Genomic DNA, 21,311 nt, shown 5'->3' with positions numbered 1-21,311 from the left:
ATTAGGTTGACATTTTCCCACATTATACTCCATTTGCTAACTTTTGTCCGTTTACGTTATGTCTTAATATCTCTCTGTAAGCTGTTTATATTCCTCTTGCAAATTGTCTTTCTGCCTATTTTTGTTTGTTATGGACCAGACCAGACTCCTTCAAAATATTTTAAGAAGGTAGCCCAGGCCCAAACATTTTCTTATTTTAAAGGTAGATGTGTGGTGCGTGTTCCAGATGTGATATAACTAATCAAACTACTCGACATTAAGCAAAATACAATTTATTTAAACACAATGGTGTTTAAAATACAAACAAAAAGGAATTTAGAATCTTAACTATTGGAAAACTTCACTGAATAATAGACACAGTACCTATTTTTCAACTTCATGTGTGGCTATAGTACATTCACATGTTTCAACTTCAAATGTGGTTACAGTACATTTACTTCCTTCCTCCAAGTCACAAACATATTTTGCAAACAGGTGCTGTCTCAGGACTGAGCCCAACTCCACTGGTCACAGGTCGCCAGCCTGAAAAAGCCTCTTGTAACATTATGCTGTGAGTGCCATTAGAGTTCTAAACATGGTGTTTGTGGTGCGTAAATATACTTCTGACATGAATTGTGTCAAACGCTATATTGGTAAAGTGGTTAATGTCACCCACAAGATCCATGCAGAGGTAGCAGATCTTGATGTCATGCTGATTTGAAGTCAGAGTTACTATCATTGAATTCTATAATTCAGCTGATACTCTCTCTGAAGTGAACACGCTGCAATAGAAATAGAACTGCTACTTTGTGAAGATATTGTGAAATACTTGTAGGCAATTTCCTGATTATTTACTTCTGGCTGTAGCTACTGCTATACATTTTGATGTTTTCCATATTTATTCCAAGATTCAAAATCTATAATGAATAGTGTGACAAATATTGAAGTATTTTCTAATGCAAAACAGCTTCTGCATAAGTTAGTTCCTCCCATGCACCTTTAAGCCTTGTTTTTGGAATCAAGTTCAGGGAATGATTTGGGGAATGAAGAGACCCTGGAAGGAAAGATCAGTTAGCAGAACGAGTAAAAGAAAGTAAATAGAAGAATAATGAAAAAAGGAGGAGGAACCGAAACAGAAAGCCATAATGTACACAGCACTTTGTACCTGACCAATCAGTGAACACTTACCTCAATCACAATTCCCCTTTGATTGTTACTCCAACATATATTACCTTTTCTCTACATCTTGTCATCACATTGTACTTCTGTTCGCATAATAAAAAAACATAAAATACATATTCCAAATCAATTTACTGAATTAAATAATGACATATTGTCCACCAAATTCATGAACCTTGTGCATTAAGTTAGTGCCTGTCTTCTGTCTACCTTTGCCTGCTTTTGTGCCTCTACACAATGCTATTCTTGCGTGAACAGCATGGCAGATGAAATGATGCAGAATTTCATTAGAAGACACTGTACATGTCCTGGCACTATGACTTAATCAGTTCTGGGTCTAGAATACTTGTTTCAGAGTGTACTATTTTAGTAAAAGAGGGCAGCATAAGTCTGGGCTGGCTGAAAAGTAACCAATTGCAAGGGCATGGCAGATGGCAAGGGGAAGAAGACAACATTTGTCTTCCTGAGTGAGGACAACATGTTCATGCTCCATGGTGACATTAATACTTTTCAGGACAATGCCCTAGCATCCTAGTTTTGATAAAAAAATGTATCCTACATATTATCATTTTTGGAATTTAGAATTAAATAATAGGCAGATAGACCAAGTCTTGTAAGGATTTCTTTATAAATGGTCAGGAAGTCTTTTGGACAGTGGTCTAAATACAATATTTCAAAGAAGGCCTTGCAGTCATTTATAGTGTTCACTCATAAATTTTCACACTACAGGGTTTATGACAGATACAGTAAACGTGTTAAGGCATTAATGTAAACACGGTTTATTTTTGACTTCAGAACGGAAGATTCAAGATCTCAGTTCAGAAAAATCTAGGAGTTTAGTTCAGGAGATTTTCAGTTAAGTTTAGGGAGCTAATCACTTCAGCAGGAGTAGTTTCTAGTCTAAGATAACAAGGTGTAGAGCTAGATGAACACAGCAGGCTAAGCAGCATCAGAGGAGCAGGAAAGCTGACGTTTTGGGTCTGGACCCTTTTCTGAAGAAGGGTTCAGATCCGAAACTTCAGTTTTCCTGCTCTTCTGATGCTGCTTGGCCTGCTGTGTTCATCCAGCTCAACACCGTGTTGCCTCAGATTCTCCAGCATTGGCAGTTCCTACTATCTCTGAATAGTATCTAGTTTGTGGTGTTTCCAAGCTGGGAAAGCTCGTATCAGAAGTCTTCAAGTTTAGAATTGAGAAAAACTAGGCCATCTGAATTGTGAAAGTTTCGTACCATCCTCCTCAAAAACACATTGTAAAGAAAATAATCTCAGCAGCACAAGGGAAAAGGTTTAAAGCATCAGTTAATCAAAGATGTAAAAAGCTGAGAGAAGAGTTCGCTGGGATTAAATTTCTGTAACAGATAGTGTTAGGAAATAGGTTAAAACATTTTTATTGAAGGTTTGTGTTATGATCTTCCTAGAAACTTCATTTTTCTGTTGTTTTCTTAAGTAGAGTCACTAGACTCAAACTGCTTACTCTGCTGTCTGTTCACAGATGCTGACAGATCTGCAGCATTTCTCCAGCAATTTCTAATTTTTTTGGATTTGTAACATTTGCAGTTCTTTGTTTTTATTTGTTCTTTTCTTTTGCATAATAAAATGATGTCCTGTTGTTGAAGAAAATTGATAGACTTGTGTGCTTAAATGATTAATCAGTATTGAATCAACTGCAAAAATGTAAACAGATTCATTTATCAAGCTAGGCTTCATTTTGGACTCTATAGTGCCCAGTATTAACATTGGCTAGGATTGTAATATAGTAAACATTTGGAGGCCAGTTTGTTGGACTGCTGTGACACCTTACAAGCCACCTTACAAGAGATACAGAATAAATACTCATAATAATAAAATTATAAGGTCAGTACCAGATTTGTACGAGCTGAAATTAGTTGTAATCAAACCAAATTTAAAAATGACTAAGTGAGGAAAGCAACTCCTTTGATAGAAATAATCTCCAATTCCATCTAAAAGCTACCTGCAGCCTTGGAAGACTGTCTGAGTGTAATTTGCACATTCTCCCCAAGTCTACACAGTTCCCGTTGGGTGCTCCAGTTTCCTCCCAGTCCAAAGATGAGTAGGTTAGGTGGATTGGTCATGCTAAATTGCTCATAGTGGCCAGGGATGTGTGGGCTTGGTGGATTAGCCATGGGAAATACAGGGTTACAGGGATAGGGTAGGATCTAGGTGGGATGCTTCTTTGAGGGTCAGTGCAGACTGGATGTGCCAAAATGCCTGCTTCCACACAGGGATTCTAAGATTCAATGTCAATATTTACCTAAAATAAAACACATGCTGATGTTAGAGCTATGCCTAACTTTCATGACTGAACATTAACTTATGCAAAAGCATAACTTCTTGGTGTTGAATTAGTCAAGCTGCGCATCCTACAGTGTATTTTGTTTGTTGAAGCAGTTTGTTGCAATTGCAATGTACACTCCCCATACTACCTCAAATGCCATGGAACATTTAAGTGTCAGCCAAGTGTTTTTCAGGCTGCAAGGAAGTTTAGGCTCTATGAGTAAATATTATATTTCTTTTATAAATAGCCTCTCTTATTATAAAGATAAACTCTATTTCTCCACAGCTCTAAGATTCAAAATCATGTCAACCAAAAATGCCTTCACTGTGACCAAATTGAGACCAAAAAGAAAACAAGGAAGAGAAATAAGTATTCAAGAAATTAAACCTAAAGAGAGAATAAGTTTTGATAATGTCAACACAAAAATCAATGTTAAAAATAGTTAGCATCAGTCTTGCCAATTTCCACTGAAGTTGATGGGAGATATTTTTTAGAGAGCTGAGAATATTGTTTCAAAATATGATCCTTGAGGATTCAGTAAGCTGCTTTCTTCTTCTCAAAATGTTAATGTGTGGAAAGAATGCTGGCAATGTAACTACAACAAAGAGAATGAATGAGAAAAACCAACCAAGCTACGTATCACACGCATGTTAATCACAAATATATGCCCTATGATGTTAACTTCAAGTGTACAGTGTGGAAAAAATTGTACGTACCGCATGATTGGATTCAGTAGAAGAATATCACTTTTCAGTTTATACAATATGATATTTGGTGAAGGATTCATTTTCAATTCTGAATAAAAGCAAGAGCTAAGGCAATACTTACATAGATTTATGTTTGTGAATTAAATACTGAATTAGGAATTAGAATCAAGCTGAAGCTGAAATTTATGGGATATGTTTAAATGTTACAGTTAAAATTAACTTGAGGTTAATACTGTTTTTCAGTGAAAGCGATCTTAATAGCAATGAATTATGTAAAAGAGATTTCGCAGATTTAATTTCTTCCAACACCTGTTAGCCTTCCAAGGTATCACCCACTTTTTAAAAAAGATTTTCAATATTTGAAGATATTTTTCTTTTTAATGCAACATTGTACGTTTTATTTCCAAGAACTTGACTAATGATAACATTTAAGATATAATCCATGCTAGGTATTTGTGAATTCCATATAATTTGCCATGGGACTTGAGCATTGCTGCCAACATCTATTGCCTATCTCTGTTTGCCCTTGAGAAAGTTGTGGTGTGCTGCATTCTTGAACTGCTGCTGTACCCGTGCTGCAGGTAGTGTCACAATGCTGTTAGGGAGGGAGTTCCAGGATTTTGACTCTGCCCAGTGACTCTGAAGGAACAGTGATATATTTCCAAGTCAGAATGCTGACTGGCTTAGAGAGAAACTTGCAAGTGGTGATGTTCCAGTGTATCTGCTCTTCCTGTCTTCCGAGTTGGAATAGGTTGTGAGCTTGGAAGGTGCTGTCTAAAAAGCCTTGGTGAATTTCTGCAGTGCGTCTTTTAGATGGTATGCACTGCTGTTACTGAGCAGTGGTGGAGGAAGTGGATGTTTGAGCGTGTGTTGCCAAACAAGTGGGCTGCCATATCCTGGATGGTGTCAAATTGCTCGAGTGTTGTTGGAGCTGCATTATTTCAGCAAGGCCTTTGACAAAGTGCCACATGGGAAACTGACAAAGAAAGTATAAAGCTCTTGGGATCCAAGGTAACTTGGAAAGTTGGATCCAAAATTGGCTTGGTACAGGCTGTTTGCATGACTGGTGTCCAGTGGCATTCCACAGGGATCAGTGTTGGGTCCCTTTGTGTTTTTGATATTCATCAATGATATCAATGAGAATATGTGGAGGATGAAAAGTAAGCTTGCAGATGACACAATGATTGACTGGATAGTTAACACTATGGACAAAGGTCTTAGGTTATGGCAAGATACAGATGGGCTCTTCAGATAGACAGAGCAGTGGGAGATGGAATTTAACCCTGATAAATGTGAGGTGATGCACTTTGGAAGAAGTAACAAGACAAGCAGTACTCAGAGCACAGCAGGATACTGGATGGGGTGCTTGTCCACAAATCCGTGATAGCTAGACATCAGGCAAGTTAAGAAGGCAAATGCAATGCTTGCCCTTATCAGATGAGGCATAGATTATAAAAGCATGGAAGTTGGAGCTGTACAGAATTTTCTCTGGGCCACAGCTGGAGTCCTGTGTACTGCTCTGCTGACCACATTATAAGAATGATGGGATTGCACTGGAGGGGCACTGAGCATATTCACAGGATGTTGACTGAGATGGAGCATTTCAGCTATAAAGAAAGGTTGGATAAGCTTGGAAACAAGAACAGAAATTGCTGGAAAAGCTCAGCAGGTCTGGCAGTAGCTGTGGAGAGAAATCAGAGTTAATGTTCTGGTGGAGTAACCCTTCCTCAGAACTGAAGGTAGTTAGAAAATGTTGGTTTATATGCAGCAGATAAGGTAGGGGGAGACACAGATTTCATCGCCCAGATATTCTCCCTGCCAAAGCAGCTGTTGAATTGAGATTACCCGCTGGGAACTGGACACAATGCTCCAGTTGAGACTGAACCAGTGTTTTCTCAGGGTTCATCATAACCTCCTTGCTTTTGCATGCAATGCCTCAATTCATTAATCCAAGGATCCTGTTTCCTTTGTATCCACCTTTTCAACCTACTCAGCCATTGTCAATGATGTGTATACATATACCCTTGAAATCTCTGTTCCTCTGCCTCTTTAGAATTGTAAACTTTGTTTTGTTTGGGCCCCCCTTTTCAGTATAACAGAATATATCATTACAGATTCATTTGTTTAAAGTAATGCTCTTTAAATGACTGTGAATTTCAACTCCCTGTGCTCTTCCAAAGTCCATCGCTATCCACCTCTCAGTTGATAATACTACTAAGTTTTGTATTATATACAAACTTTGAAATTGTGCTTTGAGCACACAAGTTCAATTATTTAATACACATCAAAGAAAACAGTGTTATGGTACCAAATCCTGGGGATTACAACCCTCCTCCAGTCCAAAAAAAAAGCAACTTCTCACCATTATTCTACCTCATGTCAAATTTGTATCTATGTCTGCACTGTCAATTTTATTTCACAGATTTCAAGTTTGCCGGCAAGCTTGTATGTGGCACTTTGTCAAATACATTTTAGAATTCCATGTTCAGCATAGCAACCACGTTACCGTCATCAACTCTCTGCCTTATATCAAAAACACAATCAATTTACTTAAATATGATCATCTTTAACAAATATATACTGGTTTAATTCCTTAATCAGTTCACACTTATCCGAATGACGATTATTTTTGTCCCGGATAATGTTTTTAAATCTTTCTCATCACTGAGGTTAAAGTGACTAGCGTGTAGCTGCTGTTCCCATTGTGCCCTCCTCTACATCCGGGAAATCAAATGGAGGCTTGGGGACTGCTTTCCAGAACACCCACGCTCTGTTCGCACTAAACAACTGTACCTCCTAGTCACGAACCATTTCAACTCCCCCTCCCATTCCTTATTCGACATATCCATCCTGGGCCTCCTGCATGTGCCACAACGATACTACCCTAAGGTTGCAGGAACAGCAATTCATATTCCGCTTGGGAACCCTGCAGCCCAATAGTATCAATGTGGACTTCACAAGCTTCAAAATCTCCCCTCCCCCAACTGCATCCCAAAACCAGCCCAGCTTGTCCCCGCCTCCCTAACCTGTTTTTCCTCTCACCTGTCCCCTCCTCTCACCTCAAGCCACACTTCCATTCCCTACCTCCTAACCTCATCCCGCCTCCTTGATCTGTCCATCCTCCCTGGACTGACCTATCCCCTCCTACCTCCCCATCTATACTCACCTCTACAGGGTCCATTCCCGCCCCTTTAACTTGTCTGTCTCTTCTCCACTGATCTTCTCCTCTATTGACCTTCGATCTGCCTCCCTCTCTCTCCCTATTAATTTCAGAACCCTCTCCCCATCCCCCTTTTCTGATGAAGGGTCTAGGCCCGAAACATCAGCTTTTGTGCTCCGACAATGCTGCTTGGCCTGCTGTGTTCATCCAGCTCCACACTTTGTTATGTTAGCTTTCATAGTAGCTTCCTTTATCTTTCATTACAATTTCAGTATCTTCTTCCTTGTTAAAGACGGGTGCAAAGTCCTAACTCAATAACTCAGCCATGTCCTCTGCCTCAACCTGTCCAGCCTGTCTTTTTGGTTCCTAGTCGGTTCCATCCCTCCTCCAACATTCTTGCTATTTATATATCTTGAGCAGAATTTTGGATCCAGTTTTGTGTTGATGTCAATCTCTGTTCAGACTCTCTCTTTGCCTCCTTTATTTTCCTGCTCACTTTAAATGCAGACATTCTTTATTTAGCCTAGTTGGAATCACAAAATCCCTATAGTGCGAAAAGAGGCCATTTGGTCCTTCAATTCTGAACTGACACTTAGTGCAGTATCCCACCTAGGTACAGACACCTACCCTATCCTCATGGCCCCACATTTACTTTGGCTAATCCAACTTGCCTACACATTCCTGGACAGTATGGACAATTTAGAATGGCCAATCCAGCTAACCTCACATGCGTTACTAACCTGATGTCAAGCAAAGAACCATGGATGCTGGAAATCTGAAACAAAAATAGAAATTGCTGGAGAAACTCAGCAGGTCTGGCAGCATCTGTGGTGATTAAAACAGAGTTTACCCATGGTTCCGAAGAAGAGTCATTTGGACCCAAAATGTTAACTGTGCTTTCTCTCCACATACGCTGCTAGACCTGCTGAGTTTCTTTATCAGTTTTTGTTTCCGTTCTTACTAACCTGACATCTGCCATGTGCAACCTTTTCCAGTTTCAACTACTTCAACTTGACTTGCAATGAGCTCTGGACTTGTCTTTCCCATCTTTTCCCATGTGGAAATATACCTCAAAAGACCTGGACAATCATGCATCGAGTTCTCCTTGTGGATAAATTGACAGAGGGAGGAGAGAGAGAAGAATTGCTTTCAATCTGATGTACAATATTTCTAGTAATATAACTTGAAGGAAATGTCTGTCTTGATAGTATTGGCAACTCAATCAGCTTTGAGAGAAGGGGTCTATAACTGACATCCTTTTGTGAAAAATTTTCTTTTCATTGAAATGTTGCCAAGAGAAAAAGAGAGTACATTTTAATTACTTGGCTGTCAAGGGAGCTGCTGGCAGCAATTAGAATAAAATTCCTTCCTTGATGAATTTCAGGACATTTGATACTGAATTTTGAAAACTAATTGAAAAAATAGAATTAACTTGTGTGGTTCAATCTTACAAATCTTTGCTATGAGACATCTGTTCATAAAATATCAGTGTGATGAGTGATCCTAATACTAGAATGCAGAAGCTACTGACAATCACCAATGTTTTCTTTAAGTTCACATTTGTGTTAATATTATTTTGAAGTCAAAGCATGCACAACATTAGTTAAAATGAGAGTCTCTTTCCATATATGCAAGCATTGGCCCGACTTAATAAAACCTGAAAATGTGCCAACATTTCCATTTATAAAAAGGACAAAATCTAGCCTCCGCCATGTGAAATATTACAACATCTCAAATTCCAGAACTACTCACTGCTTGTTTACATACCAAAGTGTTTATCTCTTCTAGCTTCTGGATACATGATTTTGATCCCATTTCCTGTTGACTGGAAACCGATTTATTTTCAATTATTTCTTTAGTTTTATTCTTTTACAATGTTGTTATTCCTTTTCAGAATTGACAATGCATTGCAGCCAAACTGTTTCAATGGATTTGAAGGAAAATACTGTGGTATTTGTCGCTAAAAGATGCTGCTACCATCTTCTTCCCTTAACTGAGTCTTATGGCTTCCAGTGGTAGAAAACCAACTACTAGTGAGAAGAAACTCCAGTCTTAAGAAAAATGTAGTTTATTCTATTAAAGCAGTTAGGAGCAAGTTACATCAGAGACCTGTGGATATTGGTCTTCACTCCACAAGGTCTTACATTATTCTGCCTTATCTCCACCCAATCCTGTACATAATCATCAGTTTGGATGTGGCTTAATGCGGCTGCCAATATTAACTTATACATTTGAGAAATAAATTAATAATTTTTGAAAATAATAAAGGCACCAAGAGATACAGTGAGTGTTGACAGTGGATCAGCCATAAACACATTGAATGGCACAGCAGGTGCAAATGGCTAAATGGCCTACTCTGGCGTCAGGTTTCAATATTAACCTTTGCAAAATATAGGCTGCCTACTCCCTGGCCATCCTAAAGTCTGACCCTCTCTTTGCGCGGCTCCGAGGCTGGCACAGTCACTGTCAGACCTTTAGCTGAACAATAGGGATGTTGGATGAAGAACGGCAAAAATGTTTGCATGACTCAATACCATGTGTACGCCTTGTTGCCCTGCTTCCAGATGGTGCAGTAGGTTCTCAACCTGAGATCTCCAACCATGCAGCCTCATCTGTGGCCACGAAATGGTGCTGGATGGCGTAACGATATGTTTTGTACTTGCACCATGGGACCAGTAGGCACATGTACAGTTGAAACATAAAATTTATACGTAAGCTGACAAGCCATTGTCACCAGTGTCATTAAAGTGCCCTCAATAAGTATTCTTTGTCCTGTCTCACTGTGTCGTAATGTAGTTCTTTGTTCTGTAGCTGGTGTGCAAGGGGCTTGCTCAACAGGAGAGCACATTGGCCTTAGACATTTGGTGAGGTGATGCCATTGACACTTATGTCTGGCCAGGTAAGACTACCAAGGGTCTTCTTCCCAGAGGCAAGTTGATCCTACTTGACTAGAAGATCCAAAAGATGGAGGAGGGCAGGCAGGGTGGAGGTCAAGCATATGTATGCAGTGTCAAGTGAAAAGTACTACGGATACAGGACAGGACAGGAGAGGAGCGATAGCGAGTAAGAAAAGATACAAGAGGCAATAATGAGAATTGTGGAGCATGAGTCTAGGTGGGTACATTGGCAGAGTTAGAGTGAGTGTGAAGTAGCAGAGAGAAGAGTGTGGCACTTATCCTGGCAGTTCGAAGGAGGTCATTGGGATACTGCTGGCTGTTCCTCCACACCTTGAAGAAGCCACTGATCTGGATGGTGACTTTATACCATGTTTGCCAGTCTTCCAGGAAGAGGACTCTTCTCCTTTACACCACCCTGTCCCTGTCAGAGAATCAAGGTACCAACGCTTTCTCCACCAAGTACCGAAACTAACATTGAATAGGCAGGACAGTTTCAAAATGACTTTTCAGAGTATTCATCTATGCATATAATAGTTCTTATTAAAGCATGTGTTGATGCAAGAAGTGCTGATCTTTTGGTGTACATATGCTCAATGGCATGACGGTGTGGGAAAATGGTAAACGGGATAGAAATTGGACATGAGAGGGGTAGCACAGATAATGCGGTGAGTTTGATAAACTATGGCAAGAAAATATACTAGATCTCATGGTGAATAGTCCTCCAAAAACTTGAGCATCTCAGATTTGTCAAAAGTCAGCAAAGAATTCAGTCCATTGAACTGTTTGGATACTTTTTGCATTAAACCGTTCTTTACCAAAGAGGAGAACTACTTTCTCTTAAGGAATGAGATCAACAGTTTAATGTTGACTGCAATCTACCCACTGATTGCAGAAAATCAGTTGACTTTGGAAAATCAACCAAGCAAAGCTTTTCAGGAGGTAAGAGTTTATTGCCCTTAATTACTGTAAAACTCAACTTTGCATGATAGTACGGGGTCACTGTGCTGATGGTTATCTATCAACCCTTTCTGGTTCTCATTTCTGTTTTAAAAATCTAGGAAGCCAGAAGGAGAAAAACGCCCAAACCTTGCAGTAAAGCTCCAAACTTTTCTTAGCCCCTCAATCCCTGTCTTGTCAACAGTAATTGAGAAGCTGATGAAGTTTATATACCTCATTTTGACTACTTTGGAAACCCCGAGAAGCCAAACTGAGACTGCTTTCCAAGGATAACAAAGTGTGGAGCTGGATGAACACAGCAGGCTAAGCAGCATTTTGTGCTCCTAAGGTGTTGCTCGGCCTGCTGTGTTCACCCAGCTCCACGCTTTGTTATCTTGGATTCTCCAGCATCTGTAGTTCCCATTAGTTCTGCTTTCCAAAGACTTGGAATTGGTTCGATTTCGATCTGAAGCAAGACTTGCTTGAAAGGGTCTTCATTGGTCTATGGCTTTTAACAATTCAGCTCATTATGATAAGCATGAAAATGTTGCTGATTTTCAGGAAAGCCCCATCTAGTTCATTAATGTCCTTTGAGAAAGGAAACTGCCATTCTTACTTGGTCTGGCCTACATGTGATTCTAAACCCACAGCAATGTGGTTGACTCTTGTCCACTTGGCAATTACAGATGAGTAAAAATTGTTGGCCAGGAAAGCCCACATCCATGAATGAATTTAAAAAAAGAACCTCCACAGTTTAGGAGATTTCATGAAACTCTATTTTTTGCTTTTCAGACCAGTGGTCAATAAGTAGTTTTGCTTTAGCCCTTTTTAAAGTATCACCTTGACAGCATTTTTTGTTGTCTTTTGTAACATCTTAATGTTTTTGCATTGGGATTAAAAAAATCTGCATCATATCATACGCATTAATCAGTTTTGCCATTTGTTTCTGGAAATGAGTTTTGTTTAGTTTTGTTTTCATTAATAGAACCTGGTCAAAATTTCTTTTGTTCTGGATAGCGGTACCAAAAGGAAAACCAATTGCCATTTTTGTAACTGAATCAAACATTTATATTAATGGAGATAACAAGGTGTACAGCTGGGTGAACACAGCAGGCCAAGCAGTATTTTAGGAGCAGGAAAGCTGACGTTTCGGGCCTAGACCCTTCAGCATAAAATATTAATGGTCTGGCTCATGTAGAAGTCGAGCTTGATTATTGGTACATTCCTTTGTTCACATATTCCATTCATTTCTGCCATTTTAAAGTCCTTCAGTGTTGATGGAAAATATTTTCACCACTTCTGTACAGTCACAGGTTTCTTTTTTATGTTGACTGTATAAAGAAATTCTCTTGTACCAACATTGAGTTTTTGGATTCTACCAGAAGTCCACAAACCAAAATGAAATTTTCTATTGGTTTCTCCCTGATGAGCTGGATGACAACAGTTTGTTACTGGACCAGTGATTTCTGACTGACTTCGCTTTGAATGGACATGGCACATTGTGTTTTCTCTCGATATGCTTACTCTCTTAAAACTAGTTGAAGATCTTTATTTACTCTGAGGATGTTAGCAGGCCCAAAAGTGAACAGTGTTAATTATACAGGAGTGCAGAAAAGATTTACTAAGATGCTACCTGGACTGGAAGGTTTGAGTTATAAGGAGAAGTTAGACAGGTTAGGACTCTTTTCCCTGAAGTCTAGGAGACTGGGGGGTGACTTTATAGAGGTCTATAAGATCATGAGAGGCATAAATAAGGTAGATGGCCAAGCTTTTCCCCATGGTAGGGGACTCTACAGGGCATAGGTTAAAGGTGGGAGGAGAAAAATGTAAAAGGGTCCGGGGGGCAATTTTTTCACACGGAGGGTGGTGAATGTCTGGAATGGGCTGCCAGAGGTAGTCGTCAAAGCAAATACAATTTCATCATTTGAGAAACATTTAGATAGGTACACACTTGGGATAGCTATGGAAGATTATGGATCAAACACAGGCAAATGGGACATGTTTAATTGTGAAAACTGCCCAGTATGGACGGTTGGACTGAAGGGCCTGTTTCCATACTGTGGTCCTCTATGACTCTAGGATGTATATATTCTTAATTCACTTACTCCTTATGTTGAAGGGTGACTTGTAGTGTCAATAATCTTCATCAATAATTTGGACAGTTATGTCACTTGGACCATATAGTATCAACTCTGTAAGCTGTAATCTCTGTTGCTTCAGTCATGGGTATTTGACTAGTTAACATTCACCAAAGAAGACACAGCAGCAGTGCGGCCTCAGAATATTTCGCGGATCCAATTATTTCAGGGTGGGATGGTAAGAAAATTACCACAATAAACAAAAATGGCACAAAAGAATATGAGAATAGGAGTGGATCCATGGGACACTGATGTTCGTCCTTCTCATGGACAATGTGGACTGACTGGTCTGAATGGTCTGTATGTATATAGTAATATCTATGTAGGAAGGATATTCATTGTGATCGATGCATCTGCCTCATGGAAAGGCCAACTTCGGCCATTTAATAATTCCAGACAGCAAGGTGAGAAGAAAATTCAGATTAGAACATGGTGCCAAGTTTACAATGTAGCGTACAATATAAAATGATGTAAGGTTGCTGCATTTTTAAGTGTGTCTCAAGAAAATGACGCAACATGTCGCTGAAATGTAGATATATTCTTGAAGGTTTCTTTAACTCTACCATCAGCAAATTATAGTGAAACTAGAATGAAAGATTACTCTTTATTCATTATAAAGCACCACTACAAGAAACCTTGCTGGTTGCAATAATTTGTCATAGAACAGAATCTACATTTGATTTTTTAACGAATGCCATGAATACAGAAATCGGAAAAGGCGGTTCATGGAATATGTTTATTGCCTTGCCTCATGTGTTTGATTAAAGGCTGTGCTTCGGGTAGGGAACAAGTAGGTGAGGGTATCACCAATTGTTGCATTAATCCATTCATGGTACAGACGTGCTTGATTGCCACATAATGTAAATTCTATAATGAGCTTTTCTACTCAAAAGGATAAATGTGTATTTTAGTAATTCAGTGGCTGATCATTTACAACTTGTGAAATGACTGTGAACTAAGTGCTCACATGCTTTTAGTAAGTATAAAAGCATCAATAGGCAAAAAATAAGATAAATAGAACAATTAAAAATATTTCAAGCAATAAATTATATATGTAAACATTCACAAGTCTTTGAGGTCACCAAGCCAACTTTATCAATAAGTATACATATTGTCATTTGTTGTCAGCAGCTTTCAAATTGAGAGCACCCTCCATCTCACAAGCTACTTTCTTGTGCATTCCACTGTCATGCTGTTTGTCTGATACTCTGAAACTTTCTCCAATTAAATATTCAGATGATAAAAGCTGTTATCTTCAGTGCCTCATAGAACATAGAACATAGAGCATAGAAAAGTACAGCACAGTACAGGCCCTTCAGCCCACGATGTTGTGCCGTGGAATAATCCTAATCCAAAAATAAAATAACCTAACCTACATTCCCCTCAATTCACTGCTGTCCATGTGCATGTCCAGCAGTCGCTTAAATGTCACTAATCACTCCGCTTCCACGACTACTGGCAAACTATTCCATGCGCTCACAACTCTCTGGGTGAAGAACCTCGCTCTGACGTCTCCTCTACACCTTCCTCCTAACACCTTAAAACTATGACCCCTCGTGGCAGTCAATCCTGTCCTGGGGAAAAGTCTCTGGCTATTGACTCTATCCATGCCTCTCATTACCTTGTACACCTCGATCAGGTCACCTCTCTTCCTCCTTCTGTCCAGAGAGAAAAATCCGAGCTCAGTCAACCTCTCCTCGTAAGACAAGCCCTCCTGCCCAGGCAGCATCCTGGTAAATCTCCTTTGCACCCTCTCCAAAGCCTCCACATCTTTCCTATAATAGGGTGACCAGAACTGGACACAATATTCCAAGTGTGGTCTCATTCTTGCCCTGTTCCCTATTAACTAATTCTATTCCTTTTCCTGACCACTGTCTGAGGATAAACTTGACATTTCTTAATTTGGAGATCCATTTGAAAATGAGCTGTATTTCCAAACCTATATGGTCTTTTTCATCAAGGACACCCACTTCCACCTTTCTGACATTTCCAATCTCCACCTTTCTCCCAGCTAATCTCGTGAAAAATGTCTTCCATTTTAATGCCACCTCTAGATGGAGTATTCCAAATGTACAATGCATTCTTGGCTGCATCCTCAGCAAATTTGAGCTTATTCAAAACTCTGCTGCCAACAGCCTACCTCTCGCAACTCTTTACATCATCATTGCTGTCTTCATTGACCTACATTAACACTCACCCTACCTCTAATAACTTTTAAATTCTCATCATCCTAGTTTTCAACCTGACCGTGTTTTAATTCCTTTCTATCTCTTTAGCCTGTGTCAGTCCTAGAACATTGCAAAATATCAGCACTGCTCCAAATTTTGGCTTCTTGAGCATTCCCAATTTAAATCACTCAACCAGAGACATGCTGTACATTCAATTTGCCAAGGTGCATAGCTCTGGAATTTCCCTATAAGTCTCTCTGCTTCTTTATAACACTCACTCTCCTCCTTAACACCAACGTCTTTGACATATCTTAATATCTTCTTATGTGGTCTGTTGTTAAATATTTGTTTAATTCTGTGGAGTATTGGTTTACTTCATTAAAAGTGTTTTAATGTAGGTTGCTGCTATAGTTCTTGATGAAGGGGCCAGAAGTTAGCGTATGTATCTTGTTTGTGCTTCAAGATGTATTGTGGCACATTTGCCGCATTTAGGTATCACTTCAAAAAATGTTTTTCAATTATTGCATTAACTACTTTATGAAAAAGAATAAAATTCAAGTGGTAGAAATAAATGTTGCTGCGAGGTAACATAATTAAGCAGTAGTATGTGGTACGTTGGTAAATGTAGAAAAGCACATCCTCTACTTCATTTTTTATAGTAAGTTATCAGTTTTGTAGGTTTTCCCTGCTGGCTGGTTTTTAATTACTATCATTAAGTTACTGTCAGGAAATCCTGCAGCATTACTGACCAAAACGATTGGTGTTTGAAACCACAGTTGAGTAATGACATAAGAGGTTATTATTTATACAGGAACATTATAATTTATAAATGATCATGAACAGAAACTTAAAGTAAAAATGCCACCAACAGCATCATCAAACCAGGATTATCTGTGAGTGTACCTTAGATCTGTTGACCGTGGTAATAGTTTCTTTTTTCCGCTGAAGTACCCTTCAAATTGTTCCATCTTCAGCCTATGGGAGTAGTCAATATACCCAGAAATCTCTTGTCCATGAGAATTGTAGTCTCGGATGAAAATTATAGACTGAAATTTGGAATAAAGAATTTTTTGTTTTAGAACCTAAAATGTAGAATTAAACTGAGCAATCTTAACAAACGGTTAAATACATTTTATTCAGGAAAGGTTGTAGGAACTTCAAAATGCTATTTAATCAGTGCCCTTTGTTTGTTTATGCATTTTTAATTATTTGTGAAACAGATTTAGAACAAAACAGATATTATCCAAATTATATATGATATCATCAATTTCTTCCTAAAAGCAACAGTTTAAAATTACAGGCATATTACTTACTTAAAAATTGAGTTGACATTTGTAAGAACACTTATTTTCTCATCTAATTTTATGATTATTCAATGTACGGATAAATCCTGAGATATTATAAATAAAACCCTTGTTTGTCTTCAAATTGATCACTATAGCAATTTAATAAGCATCTTTTTTGAAAATTGGAGTCCCCTGCAAGATGTATTAACTTAGAATTCCATATTTGATATTTCCTGGGTTGCATGAGGCCTCATTTAACTGTGTTGCATTACTGCAAATGTAAATAAATCTCTGCATGACAACAAAGGAGAAGTCACAACAGTCATCAAAGTCTTGAAACACAAACCACTACTCACCATTGTCAATGCATTATTTTGAAATAAGATGCATTTATTACTCAAAAAAATGGTAAACTAACCTACCAATGGACATGGGCAAGGGACAATGGCCATTTGATGATTTAGTAGCTGTCCCATGACCACTGGCCAGGAAGAGTTAGATAGGCGATTAACATATCATTAATGGCCACCTCCTAAAATAAGTTATATTGACTAGATAGGAGGGGAGGAAGGATGAAGAAGATTCAGGGTGATGAGCCACACCATCTCTTGGGGTCAGACCAAGATTTCTCCTACATCAGCCCAAGGAAAGAACAAAGACTATTAGTACCAAGACCACCAAAGTATATCCAAAACTACCACAAAAGGATATAGGACCACTGGGACATGGGAGTGAGATGCCTCTATTCCTCCATTCCACAGATGTCTCCAGGACTGGTAAAGCATTCTTATCTGTATATTTCCTTTCTTTGACTAATTAACTAATACATTATGTCTAAACTGATGCTTTTCAATAAACTATCAGAAAATTGCTATAAATCGCCGACTGCATTTATTAGCTAACTGTGATCACAAACCCCCTAAAATCAAAAGTTGGTGTCAGAGTGGGAGACTTCTCATTAGTCATGGTTTAATTAGCTTTAATTTTGAGAAACTTGTAAGTTAGATCGTAGGTAAATGTATGTTGAGTAATTCTTAAGTAAACCAGTGGCTTTTGTATGTGTTAAACAGTCGGTGCTACCAAGTTTGATTGTGAAAACTGGAGCAGCCAGGGCAAAAGATGTATCATGATACAAAGACATAGTGATCCTATTCTTGACACTTTTTAGGGAGATTCAGAAGGGTAAGATTAAGATAAAATAATTCCATAATAAACTGGCCTACAGTGCCTATGCCTGTGCCTTGCAACTAAATAGAATATAGAAGGAGTCTTGGGAACAAGCTACAAACTGACAAAAGGAGAGCGACAGCTTATATGCAGAACTAAGACAAGAGATAGAAGTATGTAATGAGGCACACTACAAAATAAACAGATAGAGAAAATATAAGAACAAGACACTGAGTTCCGAACAGAGAATTTGAGATTGAAAAGGGAAATGCAGGATGCAAGGGGTAATTGGACAAAAAATGTGTTCTCCCTGAAGCAGATCACCTCTCTTGCGTAGACAAAATTAAAAACTCCACTCAGCTCTTTGACAAAAGAATACACAAATCGCTGCTTTCTCTGCTAAAAGGATGAATGACCTTGGTAGAAGCTTGGACAACCAGCATTCTCCTACTCTGCCTCTCTCGGACAGCAGGCGTGAGTGACTGTTGTCACAAGAGTCAAGGTAAAATTTCAGCAAGAGGTAGATGAGGAAGGAACCTCTACTGTGGTTAAAGGATCGCAACCATACCTTGACTCTTGTCACGAGCTGAACTGAGGACTTTGAGGGAAGAACTGCGTATTACAATAGATGAAAGATCTGATATCCTTCCCATGCCAAACTGGGAAATGTTTAGAATCTCCCATCTGAAATTAGAGGCTGATGATTTTAAACAGATCCACCTAGCTGCTTGCTCCATAAATTTAAAAAGAGAACTGAGCTGAGATATTACAGCTTAGGGAATTAGAGGAGGACATAAGGAGGACACTTGGGGGAGCAGACAATGATTTCTATTCAGTATTTGCTTGTATCAGACACCTACTGAAAGTCCCTTTGGGTTTTCAGAGAGGTTTCTTGGCTGTTATTAAAAGATGTGGTCAGAGGGGGGAGAGGACTCAGACAGTGGTGAACCCTGACACCCCAAGTTTTAAGGGCCTCTTTCTGTCATGACGCCAGTCATCAGCCCATAGCATATTGGCTGTATACAAGAGTAAAACAGTGATGTAGGATGAGTTGATTCATTATTCTAACACAGCCTGGGACAGGCTGTAATAAGGCTGTGAACTTAGAATATAGAACATAGAACAGTACAGCACAGTACAGGCCCTTTCACCCTCAATGTTGTGCTGACCTGTTATCCTACTAAGATCAATCTACCCTGCATACCCTACATTTTACTATCCTCCATGTGCCTAACCAAGAGTGACTTAAAAGTCTCTAAAGTATCTGACTCCATGACCACTGCCGGCAGTGCATTCCACATGCCCACCACTCTCTGTGTGAACAATCTACCTCTGACATCTTCCCTATACCTTCCTCCAATCACCTTAAAGTTATGCCCCCTCGAAATAGTTTCCACCCTGGGAAAAAGTCTCTGACCGTCCACTCTGTCTATGCCTCTCATCATCTTGTAAACCTCTATCAAGTCACCTGTCATCCTTCTTTGCTCCAATGAAAAAAGTCCTAGCACTCTCAACCTTTCTTCATAAGACCTGCCCTCTAGTGCAGGTATTAAATCTCTTCTGCACCCTGAATAAAGCTTCCACATCTTTCCTGTAATGAGGTGACCAGAACTGAACACAATATTCCAAGTGTGGTCTAACCAGTGTGTTATAGACATGCAGCATAACAAGTTTTGAGAAGATTTGTAGCTCAGGTTGAGGTTCTGGATGTGAGTTTGCTCGCTGAGCTGGAAGGTTCGTTTTCAGACGTTTCGTCACCATACTAGGTAACATCATCAATGAGCCTCCGACGAAGCGCTGGTGTTAATGTCCTGCTTTCTATTTATCCGGTTAGGTTTCCTTGGGTTGGTGATGTCATTTCCTGTTCTTTTTCTCAGGGAATGGTAGATTGGCACCAAATCAATGTGTTTGTTGATGGAGTTCCGGTTGGAATGCCATGCTTCTAGGAATTCTCGTGCGTGTCTCTGTTTGGCTTGTCCTAGGATGGATGTGTTGTCCCAATCAAAGTAGTGTCCTTCCTCATCTGTATGTAAGGATATGAGTGATAGTCGTATCCTTACATAGTCGTAGCCACCAGGATACATGAACATCAACTAGCCACAAAACGACATGACCCACTATCACTCGTATCTTTACATACAGATGAGGAAGGACACCACTTTGATTGGGACAACACATCCATCCTAGGACAAGCCAAACAGAGACACGCACGAGAATTCCTAGAAGCATGGCATTCCAACGGGAACTCCATCAACAAACACATTGATTTGGAGCCAATCTACCATCCCCTGAGAAAAAGAACAGGAAATGACATCATCAACGCAGGAAATGACATCACCAACCCAAGGAAACCTAACCAGATAAATAGAAAGCGGGACATAACACCAGCGCTTCGTCGGAGGCTCACTGATGATGTTACCTAGTATGGTGACGAAATGTCTGAAAACGAACCTTCCACCTCAGCGAGCAAACTCACATCCAGAATGCAGCATAACCTCACGACTCTTAAATTCAATTCCCCTGTCAATGAAAGCCAACACACCATATGCCTTCTTTACAACCCTATCAGCTTGGGTTGCAACTTTGAGGTTCCTCTGTTCCTCCACACTGTTGAGAATCCTGCCATTAACCCTGTGTTCTGCGTTCAAATTTGACCTTCCAAAATAAATCACTTCACACTTTTCTAGGTTGGATTCCATCTGCCACTTCTTTGCCCAGCTCTGCATTCTTTCAGTGTCCCATTGCAACCTACAACAGCCCTCCACATTATCCACAACACCACCAACCTTCGTGTCATCGGCAAACTTGCTAACCCACTCTTCCACTTCCATATCCAAGTCATTTATAAAGATCGCAAAGAGAAGAGGTCCCAGAACAGACCCCTGCGGAACATCACGGTCACTGAGCTCCAGGGTGAATACTTTCCATCTACTACCACACTCTGTCTTCTATTAGTCAGCCAGTTTTGTATCCAGACAGCCAAATTTCCCTGAATCTCATGCCTCCTTACTTTCTGAAAATGAAATGCTAACATTGCAGCTGCTGAGAGATCACTTGTCCTGACAGAGATCTGGGCAAGATAAGAACACTGTACAAAGAAGAGGTATCCAAATTTGCTGTTTCCACTGCAGTAGGCTGACTCACTAAGTCCTTTGAGTAACAAGGCAAATTTGATTGGGTGTGGCCTGATGAAGAGAACAAGTTCTGCACCCTCCACCTCGTGCACAAGTAGGCCCTGAACCACTTGAACAGCATTGAGAGAGCTTAGAGGTAGCAATGGAGGCCATGAGACTGGGGAGAGAAACCCAACAGGTGACTGCAGCAGCGACCCAAATTCTCATGGCAATAAATCAGAATCCTTTATGACTCCAACTAGCCTCCCAAGGAGAGCTGGTGTTA

The 21,311-nt window shown here is 39.6% G+C and overlaps 1 protein-coding gene across 3 annotated transcripts in view; it reads right to left on the bottom strand.

Moving 5' to 3' along the window:
* The window catches only part of cfap299 (cilia and flagella associated protein 299), a 536,770-nt gene that overhangs the window by 74,851 nt on the left and 440,608 nt on the right, over positions 1-21,311 (bottom strand). For all 3 annotated transcript variants that reach the window (XM_048559854.1, XM_048560025.1, XM_048559940.2), the window contains exon 4: positions 16,363-16,505. In XM_048559854.1, the coding sequence (XP_048415811.1) occupies positions 16,363-16,505 (143 nt within the window). The remainder of the gene's footprint in view (positions 1-16,362; positions 16,506-21,311) is intronic.

Source organism: Stegostoma tigrinum, chromosome 1, assembly GCF_030684315.1.
Source record: "Stegostoma tigrinum isolate sSteTig4 chromosome 1, sSteTig4.hap1, whole genome shotgun sequence".
Classification (NCBI taxonomy): Eukaryota; Metazoa; Chordata; class Chondrichthyes; order Orectolobiformes; family Stegostomatidae; genus Stegostoma; species Stegostoma tigrinum.
Note: the sequence above shows the minus strand (reverse complement) of the source record. Positions and strands in the feature narration are given on the sequence as shown.